Genomic DNA, 22,257 nt, shown 5'->3' with positions numbered 1-22,257 from the left:
ATTTAATTGTATCTTGTTTGAAATGTTAACCGATTTAAACTAAACGTATATTATTTTTAAAGTTTAAAATACACCTCATACCTCAAAAAATGGATTTAAAATATTTTGCATTTTAAATTACACTTGTCCTTTAACGAAGCGTCATTCATTCTAAGTATTAAGTTAATTTGGCATTAAATTTAAGCGTGTTTTCTTCCTCTTTGGTGTTATCTCAATAATATCGATATTTTTACAAAAAACCTTGGGGGACGATCCTTCGCTATGAACATAAGGTCAACATTTACAAAGACTTTAATTTTCCAAAAATTTCCTCGGAAGGCAAAATGGTTAATTTAAGTGTTGTACCTAAAAACCCTAAAGGTACGCATTTGTTTCGTTTTTCACCCTTGGTTTGTCTATATAATTGTACTAATTAGATACATTGATGTATAGTTTAATGTATACTTAATTTTTTAATGCGGTTCACTAAATCTTTAGGCCCCATAAACGAGGATGTCGATTTATTATCAGAAGGAGATAATAGAAGAAGGGTGACACTCTTTTATCGTCTTAATGCCTTAGCTATGTAAGCACATGATTCTTCCCAGGCGAGGGAGCCCTTTTAGTTTGCTCTCCCGCTCATCAAACTTCATATAAGTAACTATCGCACCGTGCTAGGGTGAATTCTATAACTGTTTGGTATTTACTAATTTCTCAGTAATCAACTTACAAACGTTGATTGTCTTGACGTGGGATAAAAACCCACAAGCGCATGCATGCGCCTTGGCAAATAGTTAAGCGCTAATAGAGTATAATGATGAGGGAACTATTTATCGCGTATGTGATTCGGTTTATTAACCTTGTACACTCCAAATGTAATCTGATGTTGGGAAGAATTACGTTACAATTACCCCGCTTTGTGGTTGCTACACGTCTCTCGAAGAAAAGTATTATATACTTCTGTTATACAAAAACTATTTGAAAACATTCGCCCTTGCCATAGGCAAAACCCACAGCCAAGCAATCTATTCTTTTCAGACTTTTGTTAATATTCAACATTGTTAAACGTTTCAAGTGTTTACTAGTTATTGAACCACCCTTGACCCCTATAACCTTTTCAAATATTTGGGTGTGATCAAGGCAATTTTAGTGTTCACAGTCCCTCGGAATTCAAAACCGAAAATTAAAACCTCAAACAGGATATAAATATTTTAAAATTGAATATAAATGGTAGGTAGCCGTTGAAATTAGGACGATAAGAGGAAAGTGATCGGAATAATTTATGAAAATCAAATTCTATATTCAAGACAATTAATTATAAGATGTGGTTGTTGTTTAAAAAATTGTGTTGGCAAAATCTCAAGGATTTTTAGATTAAAAATAAAATTTTAACGGATTTTCTTAATCTGAAATTTAAGGATATTTCGGAAATATTTTACCTTAAAATTTATTCTTTTCGACTAAACCGGTAATTTGAGGATTAAAATTAAACGCGGAATTTCAGGGATATCAATTTAAACACTAATAGCGTTTTAACCATCAACTCGCGAAGATAGTTTAAAACTTTAAACTCTTTTTTCCCCTAAGGCATAAAGTTTAAAATGGGAGAAAAAAAATAAATTTCAGAATAGTTAAGATTTTCTTCAATTTACCTCAATTAAAATAGAAGAATTCGTTAAGAAGAAATGTCTATCTTAATCTCCCAAGGATATAAAATGAACATAAAACTGAATTAATGCCGAGTGAGAGTCAATTATTTCAACGTAATATTTAGTTAAAGACACTGATATCAACTCAAAAAAATTTCAAGAACAAGGAAGTACAGTTTTCGTGATCTGGCTTCTAAAATCGAGGCACTAAATCTTTAAACTTTCTTAGATATAATATGGGTTCTGAGTAATTTCTAAATTTGTATTCCAAATAGGTCTCTCTGAAATTCTAACCAGATATTAAAAAAAAATCTTATTTCAAGGGTAAAAAGGCTTTTTTTTTAACCAAACTAATTAAGTCAAAATTATTGTAATTGTCAGAAAGGCTCTGACAGGTTCTGTCTAGGTGATGATGCCAAAAAATGTCTTAAAATAATCTTTTTCAAGTTCAAACCAGATAGCTAAATACACTGAACGCGAGGCTTAAAACGGTTTTATCAAGGAAGAATTACCTCTATATCTTGTTTGTTTGTTTATTTGTTTGTTAAATAGTGATTGACGCCAATGGAAAACCACCATCAGGAATCCTTCAAGGTGCCGCCATGGCATTGGGATCGTATGACCAATGTCTGGACATCGTTAATTACAACGAAATGTCAAAGAAAACGGTCTTCACCGGCCAATACTGCTCGGTCGAAGTAACTCCCTTCAAACCAGGGACAGTGGTCAAGGACACGTTATTAGAAATCGCGCCAAATTTCACCAGAAAGGTAAAATATAATAAATTCATTCTAATATATTAAACTTAAATATTCAATTACGTAACCGATTTTAAATATAAATTTGAAGCGTAAGGATACGATATGTAAAACCCCCATAGAAGTAAAGTAGTATTGCACGTAAATTATGGAGGCTATGGTTAAAATATTTAAATAAATTCAAATTAATAATTCACCAAATTATTAGGTAATATCCCCGTAATTTGTATAAATTAATTTGAATTTAAAATTATATCGTTATTATTGAAGGAAAATAGATATTTTATATCTAAATAAAATATTGCCAAACAATAAAATTAAAAAAAAAATAATAAAATATTTTACAGTTTTTCTGAAGGTCAAGTTTCTTAAACCTAATTATTTATAATATACTGAAGTATTTTTGACCTTAGATTCTGACCTTTAACGGTGTTATTGATATTAAGAAACGCTATATAACAGAATTCATCGTCTTACCTTGAAATTGGAGGATCTTTTTTTCTTTATCTGATTGAATCTTCTAATTATGTATTCTACCCCAACCAGGCATCCTCCGGTCTCTTCCCCGACCCAAAACTGCTCATCAAATCAAGGTTACGTGTTGGCCTTTGCATACCATCAACATGTTCCGTCGATGACCTCAGAGAGGTTGCCGGCAAAGGTTAGTCTATTAAAATTAAAAATAAATAAGACTTATTATAGTGTAATATAAAATAAAATTATGAAATCGTATTTTGAAATATAATATGAGGTTAATTACGATGTTCTTGAAATATATACTGAGTATCATAATTAGAAGAAATATAAATTATGTAATTGCGGGATAATTTTTCCCGCCTTTATTATTTTGGTGGTGTTACACAAAAATTAATTTATCTCTTAAAGTTATGGGTCAAATTTTACCAAATTTTGAACGAATACAGGCTTAATTGCGCTTAATATTTGGTCCAAGTTATACGTTAACCAATTAATTAGTTTAATAGATATTAATTATTTTAAATAAAATCAGACTTCCGCGCCTTTTTTGGCAAATAAACAATATTCCTAACAAGTATTTTATTTTTGGCGCAGTCTCTGAATTGCTTCACATGTACTTGCACGTAATACGATGCGAAACCAAGCAACAATTCCACTTAGAAACAGCGGAATACGTCAGTTTGTAAGTTTCATAACTCTTGCATTTAATAAATTTATTCACTAATTAATTTTAACAATATTTTTAGGGGAATTTTCGCCGGGGTAGCCTTTGTAGTGGTTCTATGCACAATCGTAGACCTTTGCAAACGTAAGAAACCCAAAGTAATTCACGATACAACTCTAGTCAGCAAATGTACGTAATTAAACTTAAAATTAAAACGCACCAAAACCTAATTCTCTAAATTATTTCCCGCAGTTGTTCAAACGATATCATTTGTATCAAATACCGAAAGATTTCTATCACCCAAAGTCCCTGATTCGGACATCAGCGCCTTAGCCGGTATTCGATTCCTGTCAATTCTATGGAATATTTTGGGAAACTGTTATTTTCTTGGATACGCGGTGGAATTCACTCATTACAGTAAGTTAATTGAACCATAAGTTCATGAGATATGTTCTTTCCATAAGTTTGTCACTGGTTACAAACTGGAGCTTGATATGAAGTGAGTGACGTAGGTCATAGATTCGAGGTAATGCGACGCCTGGTGAGGCGCAGTCAAAGGCTTAGTACAGACTAAATAGGAGAAGATTGATTTCAATTCTCGCTTCCGTCGTTCTCGAACTAGCTCGAGCTGTAAGTCTCTAGCATTACGAAGCATTGGAAGCGTCATACTTATGGAACATATCACTTATAAACTTACGTTGAACACATGTATTTTAAAATTTTGTTAATAAATTTAAACGTTTTAATTCGCTAAGGTCGAAGAACAGGCATTTTAGAAGCGGAAGAACACTTCACTTACGGAGCTATTTCAAACTTTTTCGTCTCATACGAAGTTCCATTCTTTGTCAGCGGAGTTTTAAGTACTTATGTTAGTTTGAAACGTGTAAGAAATTCCTCGAAGATTCGTAGTGTTTTCAAGAATTTGGTTGAAGATATCTTTAGGTAAAGTTACTTTTGCAAGTCAAATTGAATATATTTAAAGATAAGTCAAATAATTAACTTTTTTTAACTAATTTAGAATGACCATTATAACTTTGGCAACTACTTTAATATCAATGGGATTATCCCATACGAATAATGGTCCACTCTGGGGTGATATCATCATACCCATGTATGAAAAATGCAAGATTAACTGGTGGAGAAACTTGGTTCACATTAGTAACTTTTTCCCATTGAAAGAGATGGTAAGTTTTAACGAATGATTTGTCAAATTAAAGGGTGGTATTTAATTTTTAAATACTTTCTGATAGTGTTTAATTCATAACTGGATTCTAAGTTCGCAAATTCAAATTCAAATTGTTGCCTTGGCAATTATTCTACCAATATTATTGTAAGTACCACTTAAATTTTAATAAAATTAATTCAATAATTAAATTTTGGTCTAATTTTTTTGCAGCATGCGAAGACTCGGAATTTTAATAAACTTCCTTTATATGCTGGGAAGCATAGCGAGTATTACTGTGCTAACGATCGTCTATAATCTACCACCGGCCTTAGATGGTGTTACCAGAGATTATGGGTAAATATTTAAACTAATCTTAATTAAATTAACTAAATTAAATTAATCTATAATTAATTTTCAGGGATGAAATTCAACGTTTCATCGAATACGTTGTTGTGAGACCTTACACGCATTTGGGCGTTTATTGCATCGGAATTTTTGTTGCTGTACTTATTGTCGAGTACAAGGAAATTAAAATGAACAAGGTAATTATTACATACAAAATTGCAGTTCCAATTATACGACCAGGGTATTAATTGCAAGCGCAATTTCGTTACAGTATGTCTTAGGACTCGGTTGGATTTTAGCCGGTGGATGTTGTATTGGCAGCATATACGCCTTATTGGACTATAGAAAAGGTTACGAGGTTGGTGTTATAGCAAGTGCAATTTACGCCGGTTTGCACCGTTGCGTTTTTGGCCTGGCAATGGGTTGGGTTACATTCGTTTGCGCCAGAACACAGAGAGGATTGTTCAAGAGAATACTAAGTTGGAGAGTATTTGCGGTTGTTGATCAACTTACAATGATCATGTACGTTGTACAGCCAATGTTGATCATATCCCTAATCGCAGCCACTAGAGAAAGAATGTACTATAATCACGATACGCACGTAAGTTAATGATTGTAATTAGGTTTAAATTTGCTATTCAAAACTAATTTTAAAATCAATTTAGATCAACTTATTCTTTGCTATTACTTGTCGAACCCTCGTTATAAGTTTTATTTTACACGTCCTAGTGGAGCAACCCGTTCTTTCCTTGAATAAATGGTTATTTTCAAGGGGTCAAAGTTCGGACAGGGACTCCATTAGTTCCCGTAAAGTACCACCACCAATTTCGGCACGTGGTATTAGTTTGAAAAACATTTTAATTTTGGAACCTCAAGATGGTCCCGTAGCTGGTTCTAAATAAATAAACAGTTAATCACCCACCCCATTTAAAACAGACATTTGTAAATAGTTCAATCAGTACATTACAGTATCAATATGAAAAACAAAAATCAAAAGAGATTAACATATTACGGTGGTATCAAAGATGTTTTGTTATTACGTTTTGTTTTTGTAAATAAAAATTAGTATTTATATTTGTAATAAATGATTTTGTTACGTTTGAAATATAATTTTTCTACATCGATAAAATAAGTCCGGAATGATTCAACACACCGCAGGTTAAATGTTAAAATTAATGAGTCAATTAATCTTAATTAGTTAATGTCGCCTTGTGGATTAATTTCACTATGTTATTATTTTATAAATTGGTTTCTTTAATTGATAATCAGTTTCTTTTGCACAAAGGGTAAGTCACTTCGAAAATATTCGTTCGTTGTTCAATAAATAAGGGCGACAAATTCACTTCGGTTCGTACGAGTGACTTACCCCTCGCAATGATATAAGGTGTTTAATTTCCTCATTCGTTGAGGGGTTTCCCCTTGTTCGTTTTTAGAGAGGAAATTAACTCGAACCCAATAAGAAAATCGACTAAATTCCTCACGCGATATTAGATGTCATTAGGGTCTCGAGGAAAACGTCTGCGGTCGCAAAAAAACACGTACAATTACGTAACACGGCGGGAAACGAATATTTCAAATTCAACGACGAACTATCCTAGTACACTGACGTGTTAGAAATTCAAAGAGACGACGAGAGAGTAAAATAGCTCTTTTCCCAATCCAATCTCGAAAATAAAACTTTAATTTCAGTCGCTTAAAAAATAATATTCGGTTCGGTTTGGTTTGGGTTGGGTTGGATCTGCTTTTATCATTTCTATATTATCTCTAAAGTAAGGTTATTCATCTACAGTTTTTCAAGTTGACTGATTAAGAGAGCTACTATCATAGTCGCGATTGGATATAACGTCAAATGTTTTTCAAGAGCTTGTAAAGATGTTAAGGTCGAAAGACGTCCTCAAGAAATTAAGTTACGCGCAAAGAAATACGCTTTTGTTGACTCTCAGAAGAAATTTAAGTCAAGATGAAGAATATAAAATACCGAAAGAGGCTGACGTTGTCATTATTGGTAAGTTAATTATTTTTAATGTTGAAAATTATGTAGGGTAAAAAATAGATGACAATTTCAACTTTGAGTCTTCAGAACTCTGGTTGATTTTAATAAAATTATACTGGGGCATACTTTGAGTATCTGATAGCCAGCTTCATCCCTTTTGCAACGACACTAAATTTTAATTAATACTAAAATAATCAATTAACTGGAAAACTATGCAAATTAATAATAGTAACCCGAGTAAACAAAACCGTAAATATTTATTTAACCACAGGTGGTGGAATCATTGGATGCAGTACTCTTTACCATCTAACCAAGTTAGGTTGTAAAAACGTCGTTCTGTTGGAGAAGGAAAAGCTAACAGCAGGTATATTTCAAAATACTCTACCTGACACCAGTTAATAAAATAATATTGATATATTTTATATAGGAACAACATGGCATACAGCTGGTAAAGTCATTGAACTAACCTAAGTTTTAATTTCAATAATTTAATTAAACTTTTACTTCCCCCCCCCCTCTTAAAAAAAGGCTTAATATGGAGACTTCGTCCCAACGATACCGATATTCAAATTCTAAACCACACGCGTCATCTCCTACACGAAGTACTTGAAAAGGAGACTGGGATTCATCCAGGATGGGTCAATAATGGAGGCCTATTTGTGGCCAATTCCAAAGAGCGACTGGACGAGTACAAACGTCTTATGACGGTTAGAATTTCTAACTTAATCATAAAATAAACTTGCATTTAATTATTTGTCACCGCGCAGATTGGAAAAGCTTTTGGAATTGAATCTCACGTCCTATCGCCAAGTGAAACCAAAGAACTTTACCCTTTGATGAACGTTTCGGATGTTTATGGGACATTGTACAGTCCAGGAGATGGAACGGTCGATCCGGCAGGTTTTTGCACCGCACTGACCAGGGCAGCCACTAAAGTCGGTGCTAAAGTTATTGAAAAGTGTCCAGTGGTCGGAATAACCTTGGACGAAGATGATTTTGGTGTTAAACGTGTCAAAGCCGTACAAACGCCCATGGGTCAAATTAAAACCAAAGCCGTAGTCAATAGCACCGGTGCGTTTTTTTTTAAATTTTTTTGTCCTTTTTACAAGTCCGAGAAATGAAGTAAAATTTATCTTCCTCATCAGGTATTTGGGCACCATACATCGGGGCCATGGTTAAGGTAAGAGTTCCCTTAATAGCCATGAAACACGCTTATGTTGTGACTGAGAAAATCGAAGGCATTGCCGGTATGCCTAACGTCCGGGACCACGACTTATCCTTGTATTTGAGGCTGCAAGGTGAAGCCTTGTGCATCGGAGGTTACGAACCAAACCCAATATTTTGGGAGAAAGTCCGCAAAGATTTCGCTTTCGGGTTGTTTGAGTTGGATTGGGATGTCTTTGGCACTCATATCGAAAGCGCTGGACTCAGGGTACCCTTATTGGAAAAGGCGGGAATCAAATCAACTGTTTGTGGGCCAGGTAATACTGACGGGGACTGAACATTATGGAACTTAATTATATTTTAATCGTAGAATCGTTTACACCCGATCATAAACCGTTGTTGGGCGAGGACCTAGACGTTCGTGGATTCTTCCATGGCTGCGGTTTTAACAGTTTGGGCATGAATGCCGGAGGTGGTAGCGGACGGGAATTGGCCAAATGGGTTCTATTTGGTCGACCAGATCTCGATATGTACGCCTATGACATTAGGTAAACTGAATCGTATTCGAGAAACCATCAAAAGAACTATAATTACTAAGCCTAATTCTTTCCTGCCAAACAGACGTTTCAGCGCCTCGATGACGGACAATGCCAAATGGATAAAGGAACGAAGCCACGAGGCATACGTCAAGAATTACTCCATCGTTTACCCTCACGATGAACCTTTAGCTAGTCGCAACATGATTCGAGATCCCTTTCATCAAGTAATGTTCGCTAATGGCGAGTGGGAACAACGTTGAATAATTGATAAGCATATAACCACAATTTTAAGCCTCCGTAATTACCTACATAGAGACTTGAAGACGCTGGTTGCGTATTTCAAGAACGACATGGTTGGGAAAGACCCGGTTGGTTTTCACCAGAAGGACCTTCACCGGTAAATATGAACTACTTTAACATTGATTTCTGTAACTTACAAGTACATAATTACAGGTCGCGGAGTATGATTTCTACGGAAGTTATGGACACAAACGTAACGTCGATAATCAATACGAGGAGCGATTGAAATACGATTACACCTTTGAGTTTCCAAAACAACACGATATTGTGAGTTCAAAATAATTCGGTTTGGAGTTGGGGGCAAAATTTAAAAATTAATTATGTACACAGATCAAGAATGAATGCTTGGGTTGCCGAAATAAAGTCGCTGTTTTCAACATGTCATATTTTGGAAAATTCTACATCACAGGAAAAGACGCGCAAATGGCTGTTGATTGGATATTTACCAACGATATGTCCAAACCAATCGGTAAAACTCATTAAAAATCCCTAACTAATAATTATAATCCCTTGACTAATTAATTGAATTTAGGTACTACGGTTTACACGTGCATGTTAAATAAACGAGGGGGTGTCGAGGCCGATTTGACCGTCAGCCCGGTTGCAAAGGGCGAGGGTTCACCTTGCGACCCCGCATTTGAAGGTATATTTAAGTAATTAGGTTTTTCCCGACAAGTTTCTAGAGATATATTTTATAATTACAGGACAGGGCTTCTATATCGCGGCTGGTGGTGCGATGTCCCAACAGGCTTACACTCACATTTTATCAGTCATACAAGACAAACGTTTCCGCGTCGAATTACGAGATCTCAGTAAAGAAATGGGCATGCTGAGTATACAAGGTCCAAAAAGGTGACTTTAGTTAAAGACTTAATGCAACAGTTAAGGGTTAAAGGTTAAATTGTATATGATTTTAATCAGCCGTGAATTACTGCAAGAATTAACGAATTGCGACTTATCAGATGATGAGTTTCCGTTTTCAACCCAGAAAGTTATCAACTTCGCAGGTCATAAGGTCAATAATTCTTTTAACAAAAATTTATTGTGGGTGGGGGCATTAATAAAGATCAGATCAGATCTTACTGTCTTTGGTTTTAGGTTCGAGCTTTAAGGTTATCCTTCGTGGGAGAATTAGGATGGGAATTGCATATCCCCAATGAAAGTTGCCTACCAGTTTACGATGCACTAGTCCAAGCCGGTGTTAAACACGGACTGGTACAAGCCGGTTACAGAGCAATTGACTCTTTAAGTATCGAAAAAGGTGCGTCTCCTAGGGAATTACATTATATTTTTGGCCTAACAGGATCTTTTCATCAGGATATCGCCATTGGCACGCTGATATAAGAATGGATGATACACCATTGGAAGGTGGCTTAGCCTTTACTTGTAAACTAAAAACTTCAACACCATTCATGGGAAGGGAAGCCTTGGAGGAACAGAAGAAAAGAGGACTTAGGAAGAGATTGGCGTGTTTTACTATCGAAGACAAGTAAAATACAAGCTGGGAATGCATACAGTTAATAGGAATCATTGTGCCCCCTTATCTCCGGTGTTCATTTCTATAAAGCGGGTTTTACGGGCCGGTCTAGAGAACTTAGTATACGTCACGCCTCATAATTGTGACGTCTTTCTTACCGTATTTTCATGTTTGCGAACGTTTTGCTTAATTACTCGGCCCCTGTTTCTCGTCAGGCACAAAATAGGCCTAGATACGTCGAGAAAATGGTTACACAATTACTCCCATTAGTTGTATGTATTCCTAATTACTAATTACACAAATGAGTCTAATAGAAAAATCACCCCACTCTAAAACAACACCTCACCGTAATCTTACTTTCCCAAAAACTCAAATTAGAGTCAGTGTTCCACGAAGAAACTAGACCATAATTTCCCACCGACACAAAGAGACTCGAGTAAAAATTTTCTTTGAGCAAATTACACTTCTCGAAATCCTTTGATCTATGACAAAAAGCCCTCGTCCACGTTCATGGACAATATGGATTGAATATTAAAGATGAAGTCAAGATTGGTGGTAATATACGAGCATCAGACCGTTACATTACACATTCCCAAGCCGCGCGAACTTGTTAATAATTCGGTTCACATTTTTATTATTTCATTTTCCTCTGAGAAATTTGGCCCGGTTTCTAAGTACAGTATGGTTCCTGAGAACTCTCCATTGTCCCATGAAATAAAGCGAAACTTTATACGCGTTTTCTTAAGCAAAAGGGAATTAAACGGTAGAAAAAAAGAAATGTTACCATAGTCGTAGGGTGAGGAATTTTTGTTGTAATATCAACATCCTTTTTTACGGTTTTCCTACAGATACAATTCCCTGGTATATGTTTTGCAATCTTAAAAAGATGTATTTACTAACAGGGAAACCCTTGAAATTTAAGTGATTCCAAGATTATAAACGAGTGTTTTGATGAGGTGAAATTTTTTAGGGGGAATTTTTCGCTCTAACGAAGCGATATAGCGTCGACTTGTTTCTTGAGAAACGGGGGGGGGGGGGGGTAAATGCCTAGGGAATGCATCATTTGTTCTTTATATAATTTTGGGTAAGATATTGCTATAACAATTTTGAGAAAAACGGTACTGTAAAACGTTTAGTCTTAATTATAGAGAACAAATAGAGAAGATGGATTGAATTTCTGAATGATTTAGCTATATAAATCATATTAAAATTGTGCCATATATTTTTAAAAGTCCCTGACCTTTCCAGGGTAAAGGGGTCTGACCCTATTTCTTGAACGCCCTTACTCTACACATAAAAACTTAATTTCAGTGTTGCTTTTTCGCCAGAACCTCCCAACGTTTCTCAGGGTTAAGGGTCACGACCCTACCACAACCTAAAACATTCTTGTACAAACCATAACCACACTTTCTCGGCAGAACCCTCCATGTTTCCCCAAAGGTTAAAGGTCACAACCCCATTACAACCTTTTATTTGTCTACCGACAACTCTGAAACGTTTGCCCCTTGTTCTAACCATGAGAAAAAGTAAAAAAACAACAAATTTGAATATCGCTGCTTTCTCCGCAGAACATCTCCGCTTGTGGGTCTGGAGACAATTTGGAGGAATGACGTAGTAGTTGGGTTTTTGCGTCGAGGTGACTACGGTTACGCCATCGATAAGAGCGTCGGGTACGGGTACATCAGCGACCCGGAGGGAGGGATCGTCACGCCAGAGTACCTCCGACAAGGGGAATACGAGATCGAAAGCCTGGGAGTCAGACGTAAAGCCATCTTGCACGCCAAGTCACCTTTCGACCCTCGAAACAATAGAGTGAAAGGAATCTACCAATAGAACCCACGCCTAATTATACGCGGACAACGTACTACTATATACACCATTAAAAGAATTTTCAGATAACAACTATATATTCGCTTTCAATTTCCTTTCGCACCCCCGCAAGGTCGCTGATCATTTGTCAAACGTGCCATGCAGCCAAAATAAACTAAAACATTTCTCGGAAATTGTTGAGTCTCTTTTTCATTTAACAATTAACGTAACAACCAGGTATTATTTCACGAGACCAGGAATACATAGAGCTACTAGGAACCATTGTCTCCCATGTTAATATCTACAATTAACGTAAATACCAGGTCTTATCATAAGACCAGGAATGAATACAGCTACTAGGAATTATTGTCTCCCATGTTAATTTCTATGCTGGTTTTGTGGGCAGGGCTTGAGAACTTACGCCTCATAATTCTGATGAAGTCTTTCTAACTGTGACTGATTGGTAACAAGGCGAGGTCAGGTGGTGCACGCGCAAGGTTCAAGGATTGATTATTCAATTGGTAAAATTCGACACACATAATGATTAGTCTAGCTGTATGTATTCCTGTTCACGTAAATACCGGGTATTATTTCATATGACATGTATCTCGCGTGAGAATTGGAATTAGTTCGATCACGCGATGGGTGCGTGTTTCTAGTGCTTGGTGGAGGAATTACGGGAATTGTCATTGATAGTTCTGGGTGGCGTCGATGAAATGAATCCGGATTTCTCTGACCTTTAGACTTCAGAATATTTAATTCGAACCATTTTGTTCAAAATGTAGGAATGATGATCGAGTTTGTCCAACTAAGTATTTGTGGCGGGAAATGTATAAAAAAGTGGAGTATTATCAAATCGAAGCATCAGGAGTCGAAAACGATGTTCAAATATCAACAACAAATAAATATGATATGGGTTGAGTAATGGCTATGTTTTTGCGAGGGGGTTATCAAATTCAATTTTACAACTAAATATTAGCGGTATAGGCAACGTAATAAAGTAGAGTATTATAAAAACGAAGCACCAGGAGTCGAAACCAAGGCTATACTTATGATATGGGTTGCGGAACAGTGGCGAGGGGCTTATCTTGGTAGGCCTTTTAATAATCACAGTATGGTATAGCGTGTATGCATATTACGTTGAGTAACTGGCCCCTCGGTGCAGTCATAACGGCCATAGGGTATTGCCGCCTGAATTATGCAATAGACGATAACACGTATCTCGCGTCCGTCATCATGAACTTGATAACAAATGTCCCTATATTAAAAGAATCTCAGGCGCGTGCCCTCTCATTTTAAGAGGTCTTAATTACTAGAATCAAAAGTGATCACAAAGTTAAGAAGGAAAAACAGAAAAAAAGTCTATTTTTTGTCAGAGATGTATTCGTAAAGGTATCGTCCTGACTTGGCCCATCTCTCTTAATATCTATTGGATTTTTACCTGATTACATTTTAATTATAGGTCTAAAACTTCACTATCTATTATATTTTTTTCTTACTTTCGGCTTCCTAAGAAAATTTATCTTATCTCCGTCTCTAAGGCGCGTGAGGTCTCTCTGATATCTTAGAAACAAATCTTGCCTACTAACATACCAGAAGCGCATCAGACACTCAGTATATTTTAAGAATTTTCCCGCCAAATTCGACCGGCTGCAATTTTCATTGGTCAACGTTTCAACCAATCAAAGAAGGGAACGCGAAAATGAAATTCTCTGCATTTCCCCAATTTCACACCCTGACTAATAGAAAGTTTTCGGTTAGGGGAAGAGTTAAGATTCGTGACATAATTTAAAAGGCCATATTGGTGGGTTCAAACAATACGGGGGAAAAGCTGAAACCACCAATATGGCTGCCAAAACAGTTGCAAAACTCGGAAGGGTGTGGAATAATTTTGAAAAGAGGGTAGGCATATACAAAGGGCGTTGATTGTCGTCTCTGCTCACACTCTGAAACCAAATATGCCTAGTGCGCAGGCGCCGAAGAGCGAGATGGAAGGTGAAGTTTTACCCCCGTGTCTTTCCCTCTTAGTTACCTCAAAGAAGCTAATCCAAACGTTTGGGGTTGCTTCGAGTGTCGAGTACACTTCTGTTAATATACCTATAGGTCCAACGATATATAGGTAAAAAAGATGATATTCTAAGTATGTACGTGATACAAAATAACAAAATACCTTGTAATTCTAGTCATTATAACTTATAAAGTGGACTCCTCTCTAAAAAAAATGATAGTGCCATAGATCATTTACCATTAGGACAGATGTCAACTTTAAAAGATAAAAAGCCGCGCCAGATATTATGGTTGTTGCTAAAAAGAAGCCATGGTGGAATGTTAATTTATGAGAGTGTATCTATATACCCGAGGTCATTTATTATACAGTGTTATTGCTATCTATCTTATATGCCTACTTCGGGAATGTAGAAAATATTGATGAGTTTGACTGGACAGAAAAGAAGATACCTTCAAATATTTTTAACCTCGGAATTCCAAATTAACCATGGCATAAATGTTTTACGCATATTAATATAAATTTTTGGGGATAATTTAAATGATTATAATAAAAATTATACACCATTAATCGTGTTCAGACCAATAACCTCTGGTCAGACACAATTTTGAATTTCATCAGCATGAAATTCAAGATTTAATTTTTGTAAAAGGCGAAAAATATTTAATGCAATTGGTAAATGAAATAGGGGGATAAGATTAAGCTTAGGATGGGCTTAGATTGGGGTTAGGATCAGGTTGGACTTTAGTTTGGGCAGATATAACTTCTTGGTTTGGGTTAGGGTTAGGCTTAGGATAGGTTCAATGGGGTGGGGACCAGTTTGCTGTCTTCTAGCTCAAATAGGTGAATTTTTGTCTAAAAAGTTAAAAAAAGATAAACCGCAGATAATATTTGATTACAGTTCTAAATAAACTCTAAAGTTACAATTTCATCTAATTTAAAATTAGCTAAGCACACCTTAGTTATAAATCTCGAAACCTGTAAATTTGATTGCTTCTCAAAATAATAATTAGGTATTCAAAGAAATGGATGCCGATATAATGACATACTTCTAATAATAGGTTCTTAACGATTAACTTAACCAAATCTGTGAGAAGAGAGACGACGACGTCTCGATCGTAACGGTGGTGTCCGAGTTAAAATGGGGGGAAGAAATTCTTCAAGATACGCAATTCCCCTGACTTCTGTAAACCCCGTTGAAAGCTCATTCACACGGAGAAGGGGTCGTGACCCACGGCGTCTTCGTACTATGCCACAATCATTTTCATCGTAAGAACTGGTTATCCTTTAGAGAGCGCCAAGAAAAAAACCTCTTTCTTCTTTTGGCAGATATTGTAAATCCGTCAAATTAGAGCTGCCACGGACTCTATAACCCTACAGGGATCAGTAAATAATTTTTGCGATCCTGGCACAGTGAGCTTAAGACAACACTTATCATTTACTCCAAACTTCCAGCGCTTATATACAAAGCGTAATAATTTTGCTTGACCTTGATATACCAGAAAAATACACAATCTTACTGCCTAGGACCGAAGTAGAGTACAACGTGTTCTAGGTGTGATTTTGCCATGCACAAGGGACAAACTAAACAATTTATGAACCTTGGAGTGTTTTAAGGTTGACCCTAACTTAATTAAGAGGTCAACCGTGAAACAGTCCAATGTCCATAACTCGTAAACAGTGTCCTTTAGGATGAAACGTCAGAGAAGTTTACATTTGATTGTCCATAGAACCATCCCACTGTACTTCGGCAGGTTTTCCAGTCCCTTATAGAGTTTAAGATCCATGCATTGGCGTGTTAATTGATGAAGAGCCGGGTCTCCCCCTTTCTGATTTTAAATTGGTGGCGCGTATCACCGTATAGTAGCGGGTCGAGGTGGAAAGGTTTCGTCACCAACGATCCTCTTGACTTTGACCCGAGGGAAAGATAATTGAAGACGTTCCCAATACAATCTTAATTGGCGATATTGATAGCGTTTAATAAGGTGAAGAAGGGGGTTTGAATTATCTAGGATGAGATATAGAGGGTGGGAAAATTTGAGTTTCTTATCGCCAAAATAATAATAATAATAGGCCTTATTTTCTTTTCTTCAAATTAAATTAATTAAATTAATTTAATTTCGATTGAACTTAATTTAATTCACCCAACCAACTTAAGTGATTGAATCACAGATGAGAATAGTGTCTAGTTACGTCTTTCTTATGTTTCTAAGAAACAGCGCGACAAAGAAATAAACAAACGATAAAATCAAATCTGAATCAGGAAATAAACAACTATATTAAAATTGGAAAGGAATTTCGCCATTAATTAATTAGTTAATCTGATACGAGTAACGCTAACCACGATTAAATCTATTCACGCAATGCACCATCCGCAATTTGCAATAAACGCAAAGCTGGGAATGGATTTAATTAATGTAAACCTCAACTGTTTTCGACACCATTGAAAAGTTGCCCTTAATTTTAACCTCATTGCAATCTCCAATAGAAACAACAACAAAATAAAAAAAAAACCCAAAAATGCGTGGGCGTAATGATTCAATGGAGCGAAAGTAAGGAGGGGGAGGTTGTCTCGATCAGGAAATTTTGCCAGAAAAAAAAATAAAAAATAAATTAAACGCACCTTACCAGAAATTAATTACTTGAAGTAAGCTAATGAAGTATATTACAAGACTGTAATGAATTTTCCCGAGTAATGTTTCTTTCCCAAAAGTTTATCTCTGTCACTTCATGACAAGCTCTCACTAACTTATGGTTAGAGTCAGGCTAAGTTTAGATTAGGCTATTACCTTCAATGTGTGGTCAAGAGTCCAGTGAGACTTTCACCAGATTTGCAAAAATTAAAATTGTAAAATGTAAACTTCTTGCAATGAACTTTTTATCTATGGTTGCATATAGACAGTAACGGGTATTAAATAGCGTTATAGCAGCAGGGATAGCAGAGCTTCTGTTTGGTGACCACACCCCCCTGCCTTGATGTTTTCCCCCTCCCAGATGCCATTAGCTCAGTCGGGCATGAGTTCCTCCGAAAGCCAGCGAGAGAGCGAGCAAGAGGGCAAACAACAACCCCCGGTTTAGCTTGATCCGTGTAGTAGTTGTCTCTAAGTTACGCAAAGCCAAAAATCTCGACTCTCTCTGAAAACCCTCGAAGCTGAGATGGCAGTTTAAACAGAGCCACGAGGATAACTAGTGAGGTTCCCGTGTGAATATATGGAGGGCAAGGCCGCCACCGAGCCGTTTCTCACTTCACTTCCCTCCCTCCCCTCCCTCTTTCCCCCCATTCTTTAGTACTAACTACAGTCACAAGGGGGAAAGATAACCACCATAAACATATCACCGGGTTCTCCTTGGTGTTATTAAAATAGGAGGATACTTGCTCCTAGAACCGTTAATTTGAAACGAATGTTGTAAACTGATGGCGATTCCATACCCATATATTTATGGTGTTGACAAACGATTGTCAATTGTCAATAGGGACTTGTCAATGCCACGCCTATAACATGACGCTACAGTAGCTAGATTGCGTTCAGTATTACCTACCATAAGTTCATAAGATATGTTCCTACCATAAGTTTGTCACTGGTTAGTTTACTGAGCGCTTGTCATGAAGTGGGTGAGTGAGGTAGGTCATAGATTCGATATAAAGCGAAGCCTGGTGAGGCGCTGCTGTCAAAGGCTTAGTATAGGAAGATGGAAGTCCTGCAAAACAAACCAGCGAGTGTGGGCACTGTCTACAGCCCTTAATAAGAAATACCTGCGGATGGACCTAAAACTAATTCCAATAAAACCTCCTAGCTTAGTTTCTCCAAGAATAGCCACTAGTTTCCTCCCCAGTTTAGGGCCAGGCATCAGGGCCGTTCAAAGTCCTATCGTATCATTGAAAATAGCCACTGTCACGTTATATACACCACCAGCGCTGTGAGCAGTTTGAGCCCATTGGGGTGGGGAAGGTTTTTAACAAGGATCGTGCGAGAAACGGACGATGTGATTTTTTTTTTTTTTTTTTCAGTTTTTAGTGGTATTGCATGTGTTGTTGGTTATGGCTTAGAAACGGTTCAGTGAGTGCTCGAACGAAATGTTCGAGCTGATATGACGAGTTTCGAATTTATCCTAGGGTATTAATTTTATAAGATGCATTGGAATTTTTGGTAATTTATGATACGCTTATGAATAATTTATAATTCAACTAAAAATGTATAAAATTTTGAGTTCTTAAGCTGCGCTGAATCGATAATATAATATTTATGCACTGAATAAATTATTAAAATTACTCCAAAAATGTGTTTAGTTGGAAAAAACACCTAACCCATAAGAAAAGCATTAGGTTAGATGTTGGCTTAACCCTGAACAATGGTGTGCGACGGTTGGAACACTTCTACAGGGGTATAGCAACAATACATCGTCCTCTTTGATTAAAATCTATTTTTAATTGATTAAAATCTATTTTTATTTGATTAAAATCTATTTTATTTGATTAAAAGCTATTTTATTTGATGAAAAGCTATTTTTATTGGATTAAAAGCTATTTTTATTGGATTAAAAGCTATTTTTATTCGATTAAAAGCTATTTTTATTCGATTAAAAGCTATTTTATTCGATTAAAAGCTATTTTATTCGATTAAAAGCTATTTTATTCGATTAAAAGCTATTTTATTTGATTAAAAGCTATTTTATTTGATTAAAAGCTATTTTATTCGATTAAAAGCTATTTTTATTCGATTAAAAGCTATTTTTATTCGATTAAAAGCTATTTTTATTCGATTAAAAGCTATTTTTATTCGATTAAAAGCTATTTTTATTCGATTAAAAGCTATTTTTATTCGATTAAAAGCTATTTTTATTCGATCAAAAGCGATTTTTATTCGATCAAAAGCGATTTTTTTTTCCTTGGATTAAAAGCTGTGTTTTCCTTGGATTAAAAGCTACTTTTTCCTTTGATTAAAAGCAATTTTTTCCTTTGATTAAAAGCTATCTTCTCTTTGATTAAATCTATCTTTTCTTTAATTAAACCTATATAAATTTCAACCTGATTCGATCAATGCAATGCAACGCAATACACCATTATTCCATAATAACAACAATAATAAACCCCGTGCACCATCAAATCAAAATCTACTGTATAATCCAAATGGGCCAGAAACCGGACATTCAACAGGTGTCACACATTAATTTTGCAAATAAATTCAGCAACCCTTAAGTGTTAGTTCCCAAAAACTGTCTGAAAGTACTTGCGAGGGCCACCGAAGCACTACACTAGATTGCATCGTGAAAGTACAAGAAAGCGGATTTTCCTAACGGAAGTAAAAAGAAAACCCGACAAGAAATAAAATATAAAAAAATGCATTTCCTAAACCCAAAAAAAAGCGAGAGAGAGAGAGAGAGAAAACTCGGAGTTGAATTCTTGCATACATCTAACTGGCTGGCCAAAGCTGGAACTGGTGCTATTGCTAGTATCAAAATATTTCTCACCCTACTTGCGCTCCCCGAAAGCCAAAGCTTCCCATGATAGTTCGTAACATACTTTCTTTTAAAAAATATTACCCCCCCCCCCCTTTAACATCTAGAACTAGAAGTAAATTAACCCAAAGTGTACAATAAGACTGAATTTTTTTAAAACAAAATCTCTAATAACCGACCATTAGCCCAAACCGCAGGGAGGTTACTCTTGTTGCACGCATAGGCCTAACAAAGATTTTTTTAAATCCACCGCCATCTTGAAAAATGGCGGCCAGAAATGTATAGAACGGATTCACTAATATCATAAAGTTCATAAGATATGTTCCTTCCATAAGTTTGTCACTGGTTACAAACTGGAGCTTGTAATTTTGAAGTGATTGAGGTAGGTCATAGATTCAAGGTAAAGCGAGGTAGGCCTGGTGATCGAGGCGTTGTCAAAGGCTTAGTACATGAGATTAAATAGGATTAGATGGAAGTCCTGCAAAATTAACCACCGAGTGTAGGACTTCAATTCTCGCTTGTTGTCCTCGAACTAGCTCGAGCTGTAAGCATTACAATGTTTAGGTAGGGTAAACTAACATCTTTGGATTAGTATACTTCTGACAGTATGACGTCCCCCGTTTCCCCCTAGCATAGCAGCCTGTATTCCATCTTGAAGAAATGTATATTTTGTTAAAAGTCTAGCTGCGGCGGCGAGTTATATTCGTTTGGCTAAGTTTTTTCGATCAGTGGGCTCAACAGTTTACGTCTCGAGCTAAGCCAAGCCAAGCTAAGCCAAAGCAGCAAAAAGACCGCATTTTTTGCGAGTTTTTACAACGTGAAGAAAGTTTCGTTTGCCCCGAAAGATCGTGATTCGGTCGTCAAAAACGACTGGACACGATTTTTCTATACAAATGTTCCGGGAGGAGAAGATGAATTTATTCGAGATTTCTTATTCGAGTTGCTCAGAGTCTACAGTGAATAAAATCAGGAATTTTTGAAAACTGTATATTGTTTTAGGGTACACCATAAGATATGTTCCATAAGTATGACACTACTTATACTTCGTAATGCTAGAGACTTCATGAGAGCTAGTTTGGCAGTCCATCTTATTATTAAGTCCGTAATAATAATGCATTTAAAAGTACACAGGTTCTAGGTCTAGTCATTTTTAAACACTAAATTCTGCCTTTCCTTGGAAATGAAGTGGAAAAATTGGCATGGGAAAATGCCATTAGACCTGTACTGGAAAAGTCAAGTTGTTTTTTTGTTTTTTGAAATGGAAAATCTGTTGCAATCCCGCTCTTATCTCGCCTAGATACGTCGTCAATCGATTTAGACTTTGGTGTAAGAAAATCCGAACTAAAAACTTATATAATTAAAAGTTTATAAGGGAAAATAATTGGTTAGGGAAAATTATATTAGATTTTCAGGACAGGGAAAATGTGGAAAATGAAAAATTTGTTGGACAAACTTCGTCAGTATCATTTGAAAGTCACGTGATGTCCCGACCGAATTTAGCAACTCAAATAATAAATATTTTGAAAAATAAAATTAACTTCATTCGATTTCGTTTTTTGGCAAACTTCGGTATCACAATAATTTAAGGAGTAATGTTTGCGTGGTTTTTTTTTTTTCAACAAGAGATTTTTCTTATAGTCTTAAAGTTTTTCTCTGGTGTTTTAAACGCGTAAGAAAAAGAAAGATGGCAAATATACTTTGAAGTTTTCGGCATCGAGTAAAAAGTAAGAAGAACCTTCCATGGTTGGTTGTTGGGTATCGTCGATGAAAATCGTGCTTTTTCGATGACCCAAATTACGCCTTAACGGAGATAGCGAACCGAAGAATTAAGAGAAAAAAATATTTTCCCATGCCCCAAGGACAAAAATTCACGTTTTTTTTTTTACAAACCTACTCTCCCCCCTTCAAAGTCTTGTCTTGCTTAAATTTCTTTTTCGTTAAGAAAAGAAAGAAAGGAAGAAAGAAAAATACAGTAGCAGCGCTTTCCCTATCAGTAGTCAAGTCTCTCTCTCTCTCACTCCTCTATTATCTCGCTTGAAAAGAAAATATTTCCCAAATATTTAAAGTGAAGGTAAAATACAAAACAATACTAGGTCTGATTGAAAATCATTGAAATTGGATGTTGGAGATAATGAAAGAAGGATGATGCCACTCTGTATCCTCTTAATACTTTAGTTATGGGACATTTCGATATCGTTGTGTCACAATATGGGAAATTTAAAGGACCACCACGCGTCCCCATCTTGGAAAATGGCTTTCAAATATATAAAAATACCTTATTTGACTCTGCCATCTTTTAAAATCGCAACCAGAAAAGTCCCCTTTGCTATACAAATTAAATTAAAATTAAAACTAAATTCATTTTCCCCTTCTTTATGCCTATATGTTTCCATAGCTACAAAACCCAAATAATTAAAAAATTCATACAACCTCCCTTGAAAATATGCAAATTTTCACGTCACGAACTTTGCTAGTT

At 36.0% G+C, this 22,257-nt stretch overlaps 2 protein-coding genes across 2 annotated transcripts; both read left to right on the top strand.

The window, feature by feature from the left end:
- Window positions 1–1,540: 1,540 nt before the first annotated feature.
- Window positions 1,541–6,047, top strand: LOC149690631 (O-acyltransferase like protein-like). The gene is made up of 13 exons (XM_089870191.1): window positions 1,541–1,721; window positions 2,181–2,398; window positions 2,933–3,047; window positions 3,458–3,545; window positions 3,610–3,716; window positions 3,780–3,944; window positions 4,283–4,469; window positions 4,546–4,711; window positions 4,778–4,857; window positions 4,924–5,046; window positions 5,111–5,234; window positions 5,309–5,638; window positions 5,703–6,047. Exons 1-13 carry the CDS (start codon window positions 1,715–1,717, stop codon window positions 5,937–5,939), a joined length of 1,947 nt encoding a protein of 648 aa, XP_089726317.1. The 5' UTR covers window positions 1,541–1,714; the 3' UTR covers window positions 5,940–6,047.
- Window positions 6,048–6,507: 460 nt separating this feature from the next.
- Sardh (Sarcosine dehydrogenase) lies at window positions 6,508–12,513 on the top strand. The gene is made up of 17 exons (XM_089870186.1): window positions 6,508–7,042; window positions 7,302–7,394; window positions 7,458–7,478; window positions 7,559–7,737; window positions 7,798–8,101; window positions 8,176–8,511; window positions 8,565–8,742; window positions 8,816–8,957; window positions 9,047–9,130; window positions 9,187–9,300; window positions 9,364–9,502; window positions 9,566–9,676; window positions 9,738–9,885; window positions 9,955–10,048; window positions 10,132–10,294; window positions 10,351–10,522; window positions 12,079–12,513. The coding sequence occupies exons 1-17, from the start codon at window positions 6,910–6,912 to the stop codon at window positions 12,341–12,343; spliced, it is 2,676 nt and encodes an 891-aa protein (XP_089726312.1). The 5' UTR covers window positions 6,508–6,909; the 3' UTR covers window positions 12,344–12,513.
- The last annotated feature ends 9,744 nt before the right edge of the window (window positions 12,514–22,257 follow it).

Source organism: Phalangium opilio, unplaced genomic scaffold, assembly GCF_054372755.1.
Source record: "Phalangium opilio isolate 3A_F unplaced genomic scaffold, DU_Popi_V2 ptg000031l_1, whole genome shotgun sequence".
NCBI lineage: Eukaryota > Metazoa > Arthropoda > Arachnida > Opiliones > Phalangiidae > Phalangium > Phalangium opilio.
The sequence above is the reverse complement of the archived record's forward strand: the minus strand, read 5'-3'. Positions and strand labels throughout refer to the sequence as shown.

Coding starts and splice junctions, on each gene's coding strand:
- LOC149690631 (XM_089870191.1), top strand. Junction 2,399..2,932: donor CGCCAAATTTCACCAGAAAG/GTAAAATATAAT, acceptor TACCCCAACCAG/GCATCCTCCGGTCTCTTCCC. Junction 3,048..3,457: donor CAGAGAGGTTGCCGGCAAAG/GTTAGTCTATTA, acceptor TTTTTGGCGCAG/TCTCTGAATTGCTTCACATG.
- Sardh (XM_089870186.1), top strand. CDS start 6,910: ATGTTAAGGTCGAAAGACGTCCTCAAGAAATTAAGTTACGCGCAAAGA. Junction 9,677..9,737: donor TTGCGACCCCGCATTTGAAG/GTATATTTAAGT, acceptor TTATAATTACAG/GACAGGGCTTCTATATCGCG. Junction 10,523..12,078: donor TGTTTTACTATCGAAGACAA/GTAAAATACAAG, acceptor CTTTCTCCGCAG/AACATCTCCGCTTGTGGGTC.